General features: G+C 49.5%; 1 protein-coding gene across 1 annotated transcript in view; it reads left to right on the top strand.

Moving 5' to 3' along the window:
• Nucleotides 1-19,351, top strand: part of LOC124015199 (inactive phospholipase C-like protein 2) — a 109,145-nt gene that overhangs the window by 60,314 nt on the left and 29,480 nt on the right. The window contains exons 2-3 of the mRNA XM_046330234.1: nucleotides 1,652-4,141; nucleotides 18,641-18,844. Coding sequence (XP_046186190.1) covers nucleotides 1,652-4,141; nucleotides 18,641-18,844 — 2,694 coding nt within the window. The remainder of the gene's footprint in view (nucleotides 1-1,651; nucleotides 4,142-18,640; nucleotides 18,845-19,351) is intronic.

The raw sequence follows: 19,351 nt of genomic DNA, 5'->3' as shown, positions 1-19,351 counted from the left end.
TTCAATAGGGATATTGGACAATATCTACTATACTGTACAGTGGTAGGTCTGAAAGCCAGTTACAATGAACGTTTCCCCATTTCTTGGCAGCAGGTATGGAGCCTCTTTGCCTGTCTCTGTCTTTCTATTTCTCTCTGTTTATCTCTCTCTCATTATCTCTGTCTCCCCCAGTCTTATAATCTGTAAGGATCCAGGGCTGCCCAGGAGTTACTGAGGGAGATAAGACTAATTAGAAGTGCAATGGGCTTTGCAAATATTGCAGACAGGCTCTGCTAGTGCCTGTTGTCTGCCTCTAACAAGGAAATGAATATACAAAGTTAATGAATCCCCCCCCCCAAATAAGTTTCAAGTTTTAATGTCACGTGCACAAGTACAGTGGAAAGCCTTTCTTGCAAGCTCTTATTCTAACAATGCAGTAATCAATATCTGTAGCACTATCAAATAAAGTAAAGTAGAACAGAAACACACGAGAAAAAAAAGAATGAGAAGAACACAAGAAAGTAAGTAAGTATTGATCAATTCCAATACGATATGTGTGTGAGTGTGTGTGTGTGTGTGTGTGTGTGTGTGTGTGTGTGTGTGTGTGTGTGTGTGTGTGTGTGTGTGTGTGTGTGTGTGTGTGTGTGTGTGTGTGTGTGTGTGTGTGTGTGTGTGTGTGTGTGTGTGTGTGTGTGTGTGTGTGTGTGTGTGTGTGTGTGTGTGAGTGTGTGCGAGTGAGTGTGTGAATGTGTAGAGTCCTGTGAGTGTGCAATAAGAAAAATATCAGAATCTCATTTGCAGCTCTATTGTAGTTTGGAAATGAGTTTTGAAGGCCCTTAGGAGTGTTTGAGGAATTACACTATTGAAACATTAGCCAAAACAAAATGGTATCCGCTGCCTCATAGTCCTATCATTAAACTGAGTGATGCACTTCTAAATGGAAACAGTCCTCGTATGGCCTGCATTATATTACCATTTGTCTTGAGGAGAGACCGTGGGAGCCTTCACCACGCAGTTACACAATGTAAACTGGGAGCTGAATAATCAGACAAGGAAATATACACTTTAAACATGCATCTGAGTATCATCCCAAAGGCCAATGTCTTTGTGTTGCACAATGGCAGGAATCTGTTAAAAATAGCATTGATTTAGTTATTTCTCCCGACAGTCAGGTGTCAGAGCAGGCAGGGCATGGGGCGTCCATGGCACTGGGCTGGCACTAATGACCAAGCCTCTGGGGGCTTGGCTTGGTGAGGGGTGAGCAGGGGGAGGAAAGTGGCGGCTGCGTGAAAACACAAATGCCCACCACGTCCTCCATAACTGGTCTTCTGATGACAGGTTATTAATGCCTGCTGTCAGGACCAGTGTGGTTTAGCAGAGCTCAGAGGGAGGTAAATCAGATCCATCTTTGCCTGCCAGCAGCACAGGGACAGTCTGTGTTGAAACTTTGTGTCCACAGTGTGCACATCCATCCACGTAGGTGTAAACTCTCCTTGCAATGAAAGGTCTGCTCTGCTCTGTCTCCCTAGTTTTTGACTCTCCTGGCTTATGTCATCAAAGTTATATATCAGTCTCATCAATCTGTTTTATGTGGATGTGTTTGGAAAGAGAAAAGTCAATGTGTTGCTAACGCTCTCTCGATCTCTCTCTCTCTCTCGTTCACTCTCTCCAGGATGGCTCCAAGCAGAGGCAGGTGAGGCAAAAGAAGACTGTCTCCTTCAGCTCCATGCCCAACGACCGTAAGATCAGCAGCACAGCCGCCTGCATGGCCTTCATGATGGAGGGCTGCGAGATGAAGAAGGTGCGCTCCAACTCGCGCATGTACAACCGCTACTTCCTACTGGACCCGGACATGCACTGGCTCCGCTGGGAGCCCTCCAAGAAGGACTCAGAGAAAGCCAAGTTGGAGATCAAGAGCATCAAGGAGGTCCGTCTGGGGAAGAAGACCCCTGTGCTGCGCAGCAATGGCCTGTCCGACCAGTTCCCAGACGAGTGTGCCTTCTCCATCATCTACGGGGACAACTATGAGTCTCTGGACCTGGTGGCCAGCACAGCTGATGTGGTCAGCACCTGGGTGATGGGCCTCCGCTACTTGGTCTCCTACGGGAGGCACACGGTAGATGTGGTTGAGCCTAGCCAGCCCAGCCTGAGGACCTCCTGGATCGGATCGGTGTTTGAGCTGGCTGACATGGAGAAGAATGGCCACATCGACCTGTTCAGGGCCACCCAGATCATCAGGGGGCTCAATCCGGGCATGAAGGAGTCCCGGATAGAGCTGAAGTTCAAGGAGCTCCAGAAGGCCAAAGACCAGTATGGGGAGGACATTGACATGGAAACCTTTGTGGAGGCCTACTGCGAGCTGTGCACGAGGCCAGAGATCTTCTTCCTGCTGGTGCAGTTCTCCAGCAACAAGGAGTACCTGGACAGCAAGGACCTGATGCTGTTTGTGGAGGTGGAGCAGGGCATGGAGGGTGTGACGGAGGACATGTGCCGGGGCATCGTCCAGAAGTACGAGCCGTCTGCCGAGGGCCGGGAGAAGGCCAGCCTCTCCATTGATGGCTTCACGCACTACCTCCTCTCCTCAGAGTGTCACATTTTCGACCCCCAGCACAAGCGGGTGTGTCAGGACATGAGCCAGCCGCTCTCCCACTACTACATCAACTCTTCGCACAATGCCTCTCTCCTCGAGGACCACTTCTGGGGCTCCTCCGACATCAGCAGCTACATCCGGGCCCTGAAGATGGGCTGCCGCAGCCTGGAGGTCATTGTGTGGGACGGCCCGGACAACGAACCTGTGGTGTACGTGGGGAACTCGGTGGCATCTCAGCTAGCCCTCTGCAAGGTCTTGGATATTATAAACCAGTATGCATTTGAGAGCTCTGAGTACCCCCTCATCCTCTGCCTGGTGACACACTGCTGTATCCCCCAGCAGAGGGTCATGGCCCAGCACATGAAGAAGATCCTTGGAGACAAGCTGTATTTGGATGTCCCCAGCTCAGAGGACCACTACCTACCCTCCCCAGAGGAACTCAAGGGTAAGATCCTGCTGAAGGGCAAGCGGCTGCCCCCAAACTACCCCGAGTCAGAGGGGGAGGTGACTGATGAGGAGGAGGGTCTGGAGATGTCCAGGAGGGTGGGGGCAGATGATAAGGACCATCTCAACGGCCTTGGCTGCAAACGGCTGAGGCTGTGTAAGGAACTGTCGGACCTGGTCTCCCTCTGTAAGTCAGTGCAGTTCAGGGACTTTGACATCTCCAAGAGGGATCAGAAATACTGGGAGATGTGCTCTTTCAATGAGGTCGACGCCAACAGGTTCGCCAACGAGTTCCCCGAGGACTTTGTGTGCTACAACAAGCGCTTTCTCTCCAGGGTGTACCCCACTCCGATGCGGATCGACGCCAGTAACATGAACCCCCAGGACTTCTGGAAGTGTGGTTGCCAGATTGTAGCCATGAACTACCAGACCCCGGGCCTGATGATGGACCTCAACCTGGGATGGTTCAGGCAGAACGGGAATTGTGGCTACGTGTTGCGGCCAGCCATCATGAGGGAGGAGGTGTCATACTTCAGCGCCAACGCCAGGGAATCCCTACCAGGGGTGTCCGCCCAGCTTCTCCACATCAAGGTGATCAGCGGGCAGAACCTGCCCAAGCCCAGGGGCTCCGCTGCAAAGGGAGACGTGGTGGAACCCTACATCTATGCGGAGATCCACGGCATCCCGGCCGACTGCGCCGAGCAGAGGACTAAGACGGTCTCTCAAAACGGAGACAACCCCGTCTTCGACGAGAGCTTTGAGTTCCAGATCAACCTACCGGAGTTGGCGGTGCTACGCTTCGTAGTACTGGACGACGACTACATCGGAGACGAGTTCATCGGCCAGTACACAATCCCCTTTGAATGCCTGCAGCCTGGCTACAGGCATGTCCCCTTGCAGTCGCTGACGGGGGAGTTCCTACCCAACTGTACCCTGTTCGTACATGTGGCCATCACCAACAGAAGGGGAGGGGGCAAGGCCCACAAGAGAGGCCTGTCGGTGAGGAAGGGCAAGAAGGCTCGTGAGTACACCTCCAGCAAGACCACCGGTATCAAGGTGGTAGACGAGCTCTTCAGAGCATCCACCCAGCCTCTGAGGGAAGCCACAGACCTCCGGGAGAACGTCCAGGTAAAGTACTTAACATTCATTATATGTACCAATTTTTATAAATGATTATGAAGGAGCATTAAAGGCAGGCACTTCCCCTTGCACACATTACATCTGGAAATGACATCAGGTTGTGTGGAGATATTAAGCAGTCGTGATTGCCTCTTAGGCTGTATTTCCGTAATGGAATACGATAAAACTGTTCAATCATTCCACAAGCGATAGAAGGAGACGCCAATTAGGAGTGAGGGAGCCTGGGAAGAAATAGTACAAGTAGTAGCTAGACAGGTGACCCCTCAGCACCTCACTGAATAGGAACCAAACGTTGTTGAGGTCACTCTCAGCTCGTTCTCTGTTTGTCGCTCCGACGGATAGAGAAGAGTTGCTAATTGTGTTGTATTTACGTGATGTAAAAGGCAGGAGCCATAAATGAGAATGTCAGTAAAGCTGGACAATTAAAAGGCTTATGCAAAGTGTCATCATTAAGCGGATGATGGTCTGTGTTAGGCTCTGTGAGCACCCTTATGGACCCCCAACAGAAATGATAAATGACAAACCAGTCATGTTTCATAATAGTTTGTTATGAACCCCACCCCCAACCCCCCCTCCTCTTCTACCCCCACCCCTGAGATTATAAGTGGCCATCAATTTATGTTTCGTAACAATTTATTTTCAGATGTTTTGTCGGGAGAAGATGGCAGTTCGAGTACAGCTTGTAATTGTTGTTGTCATGATTGAAGGGCGTAAAATGAATCTTTTCTCTGTCTTGTCTGGTCTACTGTCTGTCTGTGTGATGATAAAGATGGGAAGTGTGGAGGCTTTACACGCCCTGTATACTTTGTACATCAGCCGTCTGGTTTAGACTGGCAGGCCTCTTGTCCTGTCTGACAGATTTGAGAATAGACTTTTTCTCTGGATACTTTGAACTTGATCGGGGTCAGACGTTGACTCATAGTTTGCTGACATTGCTTTATATCCCAGGTAGGTTATGGGCTTTATAACACCATCGACAACACTTGTTTGCCCGAGGAATGAACCTGGTTCCATAATAAACAAACTGCCACAGCTCTTGGAAAATGCATAAATGTGAAAACACAGAGCATCATAAAAGACATTTCTCTATTTGTGTCTTCCCTCTGTTCTTTGTTAGCTACATTTCTACTATCTTTCTTAATTGGGTTTCCTTCTTTTACTACAGTAGCTCATGAGGCCTATTTCGAATCATTTCAAACTGGCAGTAGCTTAGGCTGCGTAGTCATAGGGTTTGAATCCTCCGTTTCCGTCTATCGCTTTAGTACTGTAGCTGCATCAACTCGACAATAGCGCTCTTTTCTTTTCTGAAGAAGGATCTTTTCTTAATGAATATTTCTGTAAATGATAGTTTGTTGTGAATGGCGTCCGTGCAAATGTGTTTTCTCAAGGGTTGAGACGATAGTTTTACATAAAAGAGAGCTGCAATGCACACCCATAGCTATGTCTCAGGGAAATTCAGATCAGTACTTATTATGACTATTGTCAGCAATTTTTTACACGGTCTCTCTAAGCGCTGAAAAAGCCATTGTAGTACCTGTAAATAACACATGTAACAAATGTACGATTGTTAGACGTTGTGTTAGTTAGCGAAGGATGGAAACTAGGTCACTATGTATCTTCAGTCTGTGATCGGTATGAACCCAGGTACATAGAGCTACCTTCTTTCTCAGCTCCCAGATGCTCTTTTTTCAAAACACAACCCCAGATTGTCATGCAGGTGAAAGAGGACCCAAAAGCGACTTGGCGAAAACAGAGTCTTTAATCCAGTAAAGTAAATACAAACAAAAAACACAACTTTCACTCGAAATGACGAGGACAAACTGGAGACTCGATCTTGAACAGCAGGTGAACAGCAGGTTGCCTCGGGAAGGCACTTGAACCAGACAGACTCAGACACCTGCTCACCACGCAGCATCTGAGGAAAACACGACACGACAGGGCGATACACAAACACAGCACGGTGAATTCTAGACAAGGAACCGACAGGACAGGAACGGAACACAAAGGAAGAAATAGGGACTCTAATCAGGGGAAAGGATCGGGAACAGGTGTGGGAAGACTAAATGATTGATTAGGGGAATAGGAACAGCTGGGAGCAGGAACGGAACGATAGAGAGAAGAGAGAGCGAGAGAGTGAGAGAGGGAGGGGGAGAGAGAGGGATAGAAAGAGGGAAAGAACCTAATAAGACCAGCAGAGGGAAACGAATAGAATGGGAAGCACAGGGACAAGACAAGATAATAAATGACAAAACATGACAGTACCCCCCACTCACCGAGCGCCTCCTGGCGCACTCGAGGAGGAATCCTGGCGGCAACGGAGGAAATCATCAATGAGTGAACGGTCCAGCACGTCCCCGAGACGGAACCCAACTCCTCTCCTCAGGACCGTAACCCTCCCAATCCACTAAGTATTGGTGACCCCGTCCCCGAGAACGCATGTCCATGATCTTATGTACCTTGTAAATAGGTGCGCTCTCGACAAGGACGGGAGGGGGGAGGGAAGACGAACGGGGGTGCGAAGAAAGGGCTTGACACAGGAGACATGGAAGACAGGATGGACGCGACGAAGATGTCGCGGAAGAAGCAGTCGCACAGCGACAGGATTGACGACCTGGGAGACACGGAACGGACCAATGAACCGCGGAGTCAACTTACGAGAAGCTGTCGTAAGAGGAAGGTTGCGAGTGGAAAGCCACACTCTCTGGCCGCAACAATACCTTGGACTCTTAATCCTGCGTTTATTGGCGGCTCTCACAGTCTGTGCCCTGTAACGGCAAAGTGCAGACCTCACCCTCCTCCAGGTGCGCTCACAACGTTGGACAAACGCTTGAGCGGAGGGAACGCTGGACTCGGCAAGCTGGGATGAGAACAGAGGAGGCTGGTAACCCAGACTACTCTGAAACGGAGATAACCCGGTAGCAGACGAAGGAAGCGAATTGTGAGCGTATTCTGCCCAGGGAGCTGTTCTGCCCAAGACGCAGGGTTTCTGAAAGAAAGGCTGCGTAGTATGCGACCAATCGTCTGATTGGCCCTCTCTGCTTGACCGTTAGACTGGGGATGAAACCCGGAAGAGAGACTGACGGACGCACCAATCAAACGACAGAACTCCCTCCAAAACTGTGACGTGAATTGCGGGCCTCTGTCTGAAACGGCGTCTAACGGGAGGCCATGAATTCTGAATACATTCTCGATAATGATTTGTGCCGTCTCCTTAGCGGAAGGAAGTTTAGCGAGGGGAATGAAATGTGCCGCCTTAGAGAACCTATCGACAACCGTAAGAATCACAGTCTTCCCCGCAGACAAAGGCAGACCGGTAATGAAGTCTAGGGCGATGTGAGACCATGGTCGAGAAGGAATGGGGAGCGGTCTGAGACGACCGGCAGGAGGAGAGTTACCCGACTTAGTCTGCGCGCAGTCCGAACAAGCAGCCACGAAACGGCGCGTGTCACGCTCCTGAGTCGGCCACCAAAAGCGCTGGCGAATAGACGCAAGAGTGCCTCGAACACCGGGATGACCAGCTAACTTGGCAGAGTGAGCCCACTGAAGAACAGCCAGACGAGTGGAAACAGGAACGAAAAGGAGGTTACTAGGACAAGCGCGCGGCGACGCAGTGTGCGTGAGTGCTTGCTTAACCTGTCTTTCAATTCCCCAGACTGTTAACCCGACAACACGCCCATAAGGAAGAATCCCCTCGGGATCAGTAGAAGCCACAGAAGAACTAAACAGACGGGATAAGGCATCAGGCTTGGTGTTCTTGCTACCCGGACGGTAAGAAATCACAAACTCGAAACGAGCGAAAAACAACGCCCAACGAGCTTGACGGGCATTAAGTCGTTTGGCAGAACGGATGTACTCAAGGTTCTTATGGTCTGTCCAAACGACAAAAGGAACGGTCGCCCCTCCAACCACTGTCGCCATTCGCCTAGGGCTAAGCGGATGGCGAGCAGTTCACGGTTACCCACATCATAGTTGCGCTCAGATGGCGACAGGCGATGAGAAAAATAAGCGCAAGGATGAACCTTATCGTCAGACTGGAAGCGCTGGGATAGAATGGCTCCCACGCCTACCTCTGAAGCGTCAACCTCGACAATGAATTGTCTAGTGACGTCAGGAGTAACGAGGATAGGAGCGGACGTAAAACGTTCTTTTAGAAGATCAAAAGCTCCCTGGGCGGAACCGACCACTTAAAACACGTCTTGACAGAAGTAAGAGCTGTGAGAGGGGCAGCAACTTGACCGAAATTACGAATGAAACGCCGATAGAAATTAGCGAAACCTAAAAAGCGCTGCAACTCGACACGTGACCTTGGAACGGGCCAATCACTGACAGCTTGGACCTTAGCGGAATCCATCTGAATGCCTTCAGCGGAAATAACGGAACCGAGAAAAGTAACGGAGGAGACATGAAAAGAGCACTTCTCAGACTTTACGTAGAGACAATTCTCTAAAAGGCGCTGTAGAACACGTCGAACGTGCTGAACATGAATCTCGAGTGACGGAGAAAAAATCAGGATATCGTCAAGATAGACAAAAACAAAGATGTTCAGCATGTCTCTCAGAACATCATTAACTAATGCCTGAAAAACAGCTGGCGCATTGGCGAGACCAAACGGCAGAACCCGGTACTCAAAATGCCCTAACGGAGTGTTAAACGCCATTTTCCACTCGTCCCCCTCTCTGATGCGCACGAGATGGTAAGCGTTACGAAGGTCCAACTTAGTAAAGCACCTGGCTCCCTGCAGAATCTCGAAGGCTGATGACATAAGGGGAAGCGGATAACGATTCTTAACCGTTATGTCATTCAGCCCTCGATAATCCACGCAGGGGCGCAGAGTACCGTCCTTCTTCTTAACAAAAAGAACCCCGCCCCGGCCGGAGAGGAAGAAGGCACTATGGTACCGGCGTCAAGAGACACAGACAAATAATCCTCGAGAGCCTTACGTTCGGGAGCCGACAGAGAGTATAGTCTACCCCGAGGAGGAGTGGTCCCCGGAAGGAGATCAATACTACAATCATACGACCGGTGAGGAGGAAGGGAGTTGGCTCGGGACCGACTGAAGACCGTGCGCAGATCATGATATTCCTCCGGCACTCCTGTCAAATCGCCAGGTTCCTCCTGAGAAGTAGGGACAGAAGAAACGGGAGGGATGGCAGACATTAAACACTTCACATGACAAGAAACGTTCCAGGATAGGATAGAATTACTAGACCAATTAATAGAAGGATTATGACATACTAGCCAGGGATGACCCAAAACAACAGGTGTAAACGGTGAACGAAAAATCAAAAAAGAAATAGTCTCACTGTGGTTACCAGATACTGTGAGGGTTAAAGGTAGTGTCTCAAATCTGATACTGGGAAGATGACTACCATCTAAGGCGAACATGGGCGTAGGCTTCTCTAACTCTCTGAAAGGAATGTCATGTTTCCGAACCCATGCTTCGTCCATGAAACAACCCTCAGCCCCAGAGTCTATCAAGGCACTACATGTAGCACCCGAACCGGTCCAGCGTAGATGGACCGACAAAGTAGTACAGGATTTTGATGGAGAGACTTGAGTAGTTGCGCTCACCTGTAGCCCTCCGCTTACAGATGAGCTCTGGCTTTTACTGGACATGAATTAACAAAATGTCCAGCAACTCCGCAATAGAGGCACAGGCGGTTGGTGATCCTCCGTTCCCTCTCCTTAGTCGAGATGCGAATCCCTCCCAGCTGCATGGGCTCAGACTCTGAGCCAGAGGAGGGAGATGGTTGCGATGCGGAGCAGGGAAAACACCGTTGATGCGAGCTCTCTTCCACGAGCCCGGTGACGAAGATCTACCCGTCGTTCTATGCGGATGGCGAGAGCAATCAAAGAGTCCACATCTGAAGGAACCTCCCGGGAGAGAATCTCATCCTTAACCACTGCGTGAGTCCCTCCAGAAAACGAGCGAGCAGCGCCGGCTCGTTCCACTCACTAGAGGCAGCAAGAGTGCGAAACTCAATAGAATAATCCGTTATGGACCGTTCACCTTGGCATAAGGAAGCCAGGGCCCTAGAAGCCTCCCTACCAAAAACTGAACGGTCAAAAACCCGAATCATCTCCTCTTTAAAGTTCTGGAACTTGTTAGAGCAATCAGCCCTTGCCTCCCAGATAGCTGTGCCCCATTCTCGAGCCCGGCCAGTAAGGAGTGAAATGACGTAAGCAACCCGAGCTCTCTCTCTAGAGTATGTGTTGGGTTGGAGAGAGAACACAATCTCACACTGCGTGAGAAAGGAGCGGCACTCAGTGGGCTGCCCGGAGTAGCAAGGTGGGTTATTAACCCTAGGTTCTGGAGGCTCGGCAGGCCAGGAAGTAACAGGTGGCACGAGACGTAGACTCTGGAACTGTCCAGAGAGGTCGGAAACCTGAGCGGCCAGGTTCTCCACGGCATGGCGAGCAGCAGACAATTCCTGCTCGTGTCTGCCGAGCATGGCTCCTTGGATCTCGACGGCAGTGTAACGAGCGTCTGAAGTCGCTGGGTCCATTCCTTGGTCGGTTCCTTCTGTCATGCAGGTGAAAGAGGACCCAAAAGCGACTTGGCGAAAACAGAGTCTTTAATCCAGTAAAGTAAATACAAACAAAAAACACAACTTTCACTCGAAATGACGAGGACAAACTGGAGACTCGATCTTGAACAGCAGGTGAACAGCAGGTTGCCTCGGGAAGGCACTTGAACCAGACAGACTCAGACACCTGCTCACCACGCAGCATCTGAGGAAAACACGACACGACAGGGCGATACACAAACACAGCACGGTGAATTCTAGACAAGGAACCGACAGGACAGGAACGGAACACAAAGGAAGAAATAGGGACTCTAATCAGGGGAAAGGATCGGGAACAGGTGTGGGAAGACTAAATGATTGATTAGGGGAATAGGAACAGCTGGGAGCAGGAACGGAACGATAGAGAGAAGAGAGAGCGAGAGAGTGAGAGAGGGAGGGGGAGAGAGAGGGATAGAAAGAGGGAAAGAACCTAATAAGACCAGCAGAGGGAAACGAATAGAATGGGAAGCACAGGGACAAGACAAGATAATAAATGACAAAACATGACACAGATATCAGCACAATTGATTCCTGATCTCAGGAAGTATACTTGGTAATCCTCTCAGAGCCTTTAGGACTGCCTCCATACCTGTTTGATGTTCTGTCTTATAGCCTAAAACCCAGCATCGCTGGAGAGCTGTGGTAGGTGGGTCTGTTCTCCCGCCAGCCAACCTCAATCTTGGCCCAAGGACATGGCAAACAAGAGCCAAGAACCACAATACCTAAGCAGGGGATGTGATTAGAGATCCTGTGGCATGCTGTCACACATTTTTCATTTGTGGAAATTGATGCAGATGATCTTGACTCTCTATTTTCCAAAAAGGGTGTCTCGTTTACCCAGGCACTGTTACAGAAAAAGGAGATGTTGTTGTGTTCCAGACGGAAAATTAATACTGTGATTTTGGGGAATAGTTTTCCTTATATGTGATAAGTGGAGGGTAATTTGCAGGCAAATGACCGGATACAATCTATACCAGTAAATACTATGTTTAGAGAAATGTTTTCAGCTGGACATATTTTGGGACTCGATACAAGCCTCATGCAGTTGTTAGATGTGGATGGAAGCAAGATTCCTGACACAGATACTGTCAGCTAATCATTTTGTCACACTTTATTTTGGATAGCTTTTCCATCTCTAGATACCGTACTGATGGGCATACTAACTGCTTGCTGAGGTTACGTTTAGGTTGAGGTTTAGAAAAAAGGATTAGGGTAAGGGTTGAGGTTAGGGTTAGGCTAAGGACTACAATTAGGGTTAGGAGAAGGATTAAGGTTAGGGTTACAGCTAGGTGTAGGGTTAGTAGATGGTTGAAATGTTACTGATATTCTGTAATTACAAACACCATCTCTAGATGCTCTACAGACTATCCAAATAAAGTGTCACCAGTCACTATATTTCAAAGCTGTGCTTGTGTGTGAGTCAGAAGTTGGGATTGCACAATGTTCAAAATAGGCCAGTGACAATGACTCAGTCTAAGCTAACACCCCCACATTAAATCGGGGGGGGGGGGGGTTCTATACTAAGCATGGAAATGATACACAAGCGAGACATGTTCGTTGTGACGTTTTTGTGTGCATGCAGGAGCTATTAATTTTCCTATCAATAGACAATTATGATTAGGTAACTGGTACAGCAGGTGACAAGATATGTGTGTGTGTGCTTGTGTTTTTGCCAGCCTGTGTGTAGACTGCACCGCAGTTGCCCCTGTTCCATAAAGGGAGATGTAAAATGTCCATCTCCCTCAGAGGAACAGAGATAGAAACGGGCAAACTGCCAAACAGGCCTGATGTGGAGATGGATGGCGTCATAGCACACTGTGATTGGCATCAATGTTTTCTTGTAGATGGTCTCCCCATCTAGGGGTTGTGGTGCTAGGGGCAGGAGGACCCAGAAGCGAGGGGAGCCAAATCCCGTTGGATGATATTATCACCTGTAGAGGAGACCAGAGCTGGCAGCTGGCAGCGTCACACAGTGTAGTCTGGCCTCCAATAAAGAGCCTCCTCTCCCCTGAGACACACAGCCACTGACTCACACAGGACAGGGTAAAGAAGGGAGACTTCAAGTCTTCTTCACAAAGGCCTGTGTTGAGGATGCATGGTAATGAGGGAAACCTCAACACACACTGTCACAGCACCACAATAGCAGCAAAATAGCACCACAATAGCAGCTGAGCCAAGTAAAGCCCCTCCTGCCAAACCCTCCCCTAACCCGGACCACGCTGTGCCAAGTAAAGCCCCTCCTGCCAAACCCTCCCCTAACCCGGACCACGCTGTGCCAAGTAAAGCCCCTCCTGCCAAACCCTCCCCTAACCCGGAACACGCTGAGCCAAGTAAAGCCCCTCCTGCCAAACCCTCCCCTAACCCGGACCACGCTGAGCCAAGTAAAGCCCCTCCTGCCAAACCCTCCCCTAACCCGGACCACGCTGAGCCAAGTAAAGCCCCTCCTGCCAAACCCTCCCCTAACCCGGACCACGCTGAGCCAAGTAAAGCCCCTCCTGCCAAACCCTCCCCTATCCCGGACCACGCTGACCAAGTAAAGCCCCTCCTGCCAAACCCTCCCCTAACCCGGACCACGCTGAGCCAAGTAAAGCCCCTCCTGCCAAACCCTCCCCTAACCCGGACCACGCTGAGCCAAGTAAAGCCCCTCCTGCCAAACCCTCCCCTAACCCGGACCACGCTGAGCCAAGTAAAGCCCCTCCTGCCAAACCCTCCCCTAACCCGGACCACGCTGAGCCAAGTAAAGCCCCTCCTGCCAAACCCTCCCCTAACCCGGACCACGCTGAGCCAAGTAAAGCCCCTCCTGCCAAACCCTCCCCTAAAACGGACCACGCTGAGCCAAGTAAAGCCCCTCCTGCCAAACCCTCCCCTAACCCGGACCACGCTGAGCCAAGTAAAGCCCCTCCTGCCAAACCCTCCCCTAACCCGGACCACGCTGAGCCAAGTAAAGCCCCTCCTGCCAAACCCTCCCCTAACCCGGACCACGCTGAGCCAAGTAAAGCCCCTCCTGCCAAACCCTCCCCTAACCCGGACCACGCTGAGCCAAATGTGCGCTGCACTATGGGACTCCAGGTCACGGCCGGTTGTGACACAGCCTGGAACCGCTGCGCCACTCGGGAGTGTAGTGCAGTCTTTTAATTAAAATGTTGGCCGTACACGGAAACACACACAAGTCACTCTGGTCAGCTGTAATTCACTCTAGCCAGCTGTAAGTCACTCTGGCCAGCTGTAAGTCACTCTGGACAGCTGTAAGTCACTCTGGACAGCTGTAATTCACTCTGGCCAGCTGTAAGTCACTCTGGACAGCTGTAAGTCACTCTGGCCAGCTGTAAGTCACTCTGGCCAGCTGTAAGTCACTCTGGCCAGCTGTAAGTCACTCTGGACAGCTGTAAGTCACTCTGGACAGCTTTAAGTCACTCTGGACAGCTGTAGGTCACTCTGGACAGCTGTAAGTCACTCTGGCCAGCTGTAAGTCACTCTGGCCAGCTGTAATTCACTCTGGCCAGCTGTAAGTCACTCTGGCCAGCTGTAATTCACTCTGGCCAGCTGTAATTCACTCTGGCTAGCTGTAATTCACTCTGGCCAGCTGTAAGTCACTCTGGCCAGTTGTAATTAACTCTGGCCAGCTGTAAGTCACTCTGGCCAGTTGTAATTAACTCTGGCCAGCTGTAATTAACTCTGGCCAGCTGTAATTCACTCTGGCCAGCTGTAAGTCACTCTGGCCAGTTGTGATTAACTCTGGCCAGCTGTAATTCACTCTGGCCAGCTGTAAGTCACTCTGGCCAGTTGTAAGTCACTCTGGCCAGCTGTAAGTCACTCTGGATAAGAGCATCTGATAAATGACATTATTATTATTATTTTTTGCCTACAGTCACACCCCATAATACGCATGGAATGGTATTAAGAAATGCCTTATCACACTTCAGTGACCTCTGACGAAGAGTGATTGATCATCTCAAATAACTACTTTTCCAGGTGATCTACTCTGAACAATAACAGAGTGAAGTGCGTTCCTCTTACAGGGGATTGGAGAGGAGGAGAGTGGGCGAGGAGACTGGCCGTTACAGAGAGGCTCTGTAGGAGTGGCAGGAAATCGATTCAGGCTATTTAGGATTTAACTATCCCTTTCCTTTGTGTGTGTGTGTCTTTGCGTGGATATGTTTGTGTGTGTATGTGCATACACTGTGTGTGTGTGTGTGTGTGTTTGAGAGAGAGAGAGAGAGAGAGAGAGAGAGAGAGAGAGAGAGAGAGAGAGAGAGAGAGAGAGAGAGAGAGAGAGAGAGAGAGAGAGAGAGAGAGAGAGAGAGAGAGAGAGAGAGAGAGAGAGAGAGAGAGATGGAGCAAACACCAAATTGAGACTGCATGCAGAATTCTGAAAATATATGTACAATATAAAACACCAAATAATGCATGCAAAGCAGAATTAGGCCGATATCCGCTAATTATCAAAATCCAGAAAAGAGCCGTTAAATTCTATAACCACCGAAAAGGAAGCAATTCCCAAACTTTCCACAACAAAGCCATCATCTACAGGGAGATTAATCTGGAGAAGAGTCCCCTAAGCAAGCTGGTCCTGGGGCTCTTTTCGCAAACACCAACAGAACCCACAGAGCCCCAGCACAACAACACAATTAGACCCAATCAAATCATGAGGAAACAAAAAGATAATTACTTGACACATTGGAAAGAATTTCACAAAGAAACTGAGCAAACTAGAATGCTATTTGGCCCTAAACAGAGAGTACACAGTGGCAGAATACCTGACCAGGAAAGATTTGACTATGTACAGACTCAGTGAGCATAGCCTTGCTATTGAGAAAGAGACAGGCTATACGCACACTGCCTACACAATTAGGGGAAACTGAGCTGCACTTCCTAACCTCCTGCAAAATGGATGACCATATTAGAGACAAAGAATTTGAAAACAAACCCAATTTTGATAAACTCCCACATCTATTGGGTGAAGCAGCAAGATTTGTGACCTGTTGCCACAAGAAAAGGGCAACCAGTGAAGAACAAACATCATTGCAAATACAACCCATATTTATGTTGACTTATTTTCCCTTTTGTACCTTAACTATTTGCACATTGTTACAACACTGTATACAGACATAATCTGACATTTGAAATGTCTTTTGGAATTTCTGTGAGTGTAATGTTTACTGTTTTTGTTTAGTTCACTTTTGTTTATTATCTACCTCACTTGCTTTCGCAATGAAAGCAAGTTTCCCATGCCAATAAAGCCCTTGAATTAAATTGAGAGAGAGAGAGACGACCCCATACTCTGTTCCTGCAGCATGTGTTCCAGTAAAGGGCCTGCTGCATTCACTCCCAACTCCAAACTGCAGTCCAGAGTGTGAGAGAAAGAGATTAGGGGGGGGGGGAAAGGGAGAGAATGTGAGAGGGGAACAAAAACAGCAGTGAAACCAGACACGCAGTTCTCATTTGGGGAATGTAATGTTGGAGGGGTAGAGGAGGAAGGGATGAGGATAATTAAAGACAGTGGCTAACTGTTCTGTTTGGTTCTGTGGCCCCTGCAGTCTGGATACAGTATGGAGTGTATAGAGCAACAACAACCACACACACAGGGGCGTGTACTCACACAAACATACAGAGACACACACAGGGGCGTGTACTCACACAAACATACAGAGACACACACAGGGGCGTGTACTCACACGAACATACAGAGACACACACAGGGGCGTGTACTCACACAAACATACAAAGAAACACACAGGGCGTGTACTCACACAAACATACAGAGACACACACAGGGGCGTGTACTCACACAAACATACAAAGAAACACACAGGGGCGTGTACTCACACAAACATACAGAGACACACACACGGGCGTGTACTCACACAAACATACAGAAACACACACAAGGGCTTGTACTCACACAAACATACAGAGACACACACAGGGGCGTGTACTCACACAAACATACAGAGACACACACAGGGGCGTGTACTCACACAAACATACAGAGACACACACAGGGGCGTGTACTCACACAAACATACAAAGACACACACAGGGGTGTGTACTCACACAAACATACAAAGAAACACACAGGGGCGTGTACTCACACAAACATACAGAGACACACACAGGGGCGTGTACTCACACAAACATACAAAGACACACACAGGGGCGTGTACTCACACAAACATACAAAGAAACACACAGGGGTGTGTACTCACACAAACATACAGAGACACACAGGTGCGTGTACTCACACAAACTTACAGAGACACACACAGGGGCATGTAGACAGACACAAGGGTGTGTACTCACACAAACATACAGAGACAGACACAGGGGCATGGACTCACACAAACATACAGAGACACACACAGGGGCGTGTACTCACACAAACATACAAAGACACACACAGGGGTGTGTACTCACACAAACATACAGAGACACACACAGGGGCGTGTACTCACACAAACATACAGAGACACACACAGGGGCGTGTACTCACACAAACTTACAGAGACACACACAGGGGCATGTAGACAGACACAAGGGTGTGTACTCACACAAACATACAGAGACAGACACAGGGGCATGGACTCACACAAACATACAGAGACACACACAGGGGTGTGTACTCACACAAACATACAGAGACACATACAGGGGCATGTACTCACAAAAACATACAGAGACAGACACAGAAACGTACTATGCGCACACACACACACGCACGCACACACACACACACACACACACACACACACACACACACACACACACACACACACACACACACACACACACACACACACACACACACACACACACACACACACACACACACATCTAAACCTACACTACAGTGAGAAACCCATACACGTCTTCTCCATTTCCCATTCAACAGTAGAAGCCGCTCTCCTTGGCTGTGCTTCCTCAGCCGGAGGGTGTTAATAGCTTTAGTTAAGGCTGTGTGTGCATACAGATGCCTATGTCGGCCCACAAAATGACAGCCATCCTCCAGGGGGAGAAAAGAGCCTTTCTCCTGGACCGGAGGTCCTGCAGGGCGACACAGCACGGTTCCCACACTGCCTGGTTTGTTGAACGCTTCCCAAATACCATCACCACACTCTCTTCCTCCCTCAGTCTGTTGTTTCTCACCCTCCTTCTTCTATTCTGTCTTTCCCTTTCTTTCTCCCACTTTTCCTCTTTCTCTTACGACTGATTTTCCCCACTTGTCTCTCTTTCTCCCTCCCGTCTCCCTTCTCTATCCCTCTCTTCCCTTCTCCCTCTATCGTTCCAATTCTGGTCTCTCTTTCATCCCCCATTGCTTTTTTCCCTTCTCCTGTTTGGATGGGCCAGTGAATGGTGATGTACTGTGTGAATGGCCTGGTGGGCCCGAATCAGGGCTCAGATTCCCATGCTGGAGGGAACAATGCTGGGCTGTGCTGTGATGTGAACAGCCACGTAGGGCTGGAGGTGCAGGCAGAGAGGCAGGGCGTTGTGGCAGGGCCAGAACCAGGCCCAGGCAGCCTGAGGTGGAGGCTCCTGGGCCACGTTGCACCACTGAACGAGCAGGCTGTGATGTCATGGGAACCGCTCGGTTCACTAATAAACACAAACGTAATCAGGACCGTTCTTCCTCTCCTGAGGTTCTCTCTGGCCTGAGAAGAGTATCAGGATACGGTTGACCACATTTATCTCATGTGCAGAGTACGGTCTTGTGGGACATTTTGGTCACAATGATTATTGTTTTTTAAGTTGCTGTGGGCAATGTAGTAATAACGGTCAACTTGTCCCATGATCACCTTGGAATCAATAAACCATCCTCTCTGTGTCTGAATTGTCCCTTGGGTTCGCTATCTTACAATCTCCTTCAATATTTACAGATTCCGTGATGCCCACCCTCACCCATGATCCTCTCTGTTTTATTTACCAGAATGCCATGGTGTCGTTCAAGGAGCTGTGTGGTCTGACGCCGGCGGCCAACATGAAGCAGTGTATCCTGACCGTGTCCACGTGGCTGATGAACAGCGAGCGAGCGCTCAGGGTGACCGTGGACCTGAGTCAAGCCTATCCCACCATGGAGGCCCAAGGGCCCGTCCCCGAGCTGCTCCGCAAGGTCCTCAACGCCTACGACATGGTACGCTACATCAGCACCACATAGGCATAACATGCACTGCAGAGCTACCACTCTGTTCAGGTCTATGATGTACTCAGAGAGATACGTTTTGTGGGTAAATGCTGAACAAGTGACGCAAGCGCAACGTTCATTGGTGGTTAATAGGCGTGCGAACGCTATTCACTACAAAGGTGCTGTGGAATGAAAAACGCTTCACAACCTGGTAAGGTGGCAAGCTACAACACCCTTGTGCACTATACAGTCTTTAAGAGTCTGCTGCACACTATGCCTTGAAATAATACTATCAGTGTTGGAAAATGTTATAAATTGTTAGCACATTATGACACAGCAAGGCAACACGCCACAGATGACCTCCACCACAGGGAGTGAACAAACCATTTCCTATAGCTGCTGCAGCGCTGTGATAAACGGAAACTCATCCCGGAGCAGTTCACCCTGCTGCGCTTCCTCGCGGCATCCCATCATGCCCTGTGTCTCCCCAAGCCGTCACTCTCCATCCTGGCTGCT

Source organism: Oncorhynchus gorbuscha, linkage group LG26, assembly GCF_021184085.1.
Source record: "Oncorhynchus gorbuscha isolate QuinsamMale2020 ecotype Even-year linkage group LG26, OgorEven_v1.0, whole genome shotgun sequence".
NCBI lineage: Eukaryota > Metazoa > Chordata > Actinopteri > Salmoniformes > Salmonidae > Oncorhynchus > Oncorhynchus gorbuscha.
Note: the sequence above shows the minus strand (reverse complement) of the source record. Positions and strands in the feature narration are given on the sequence as shown.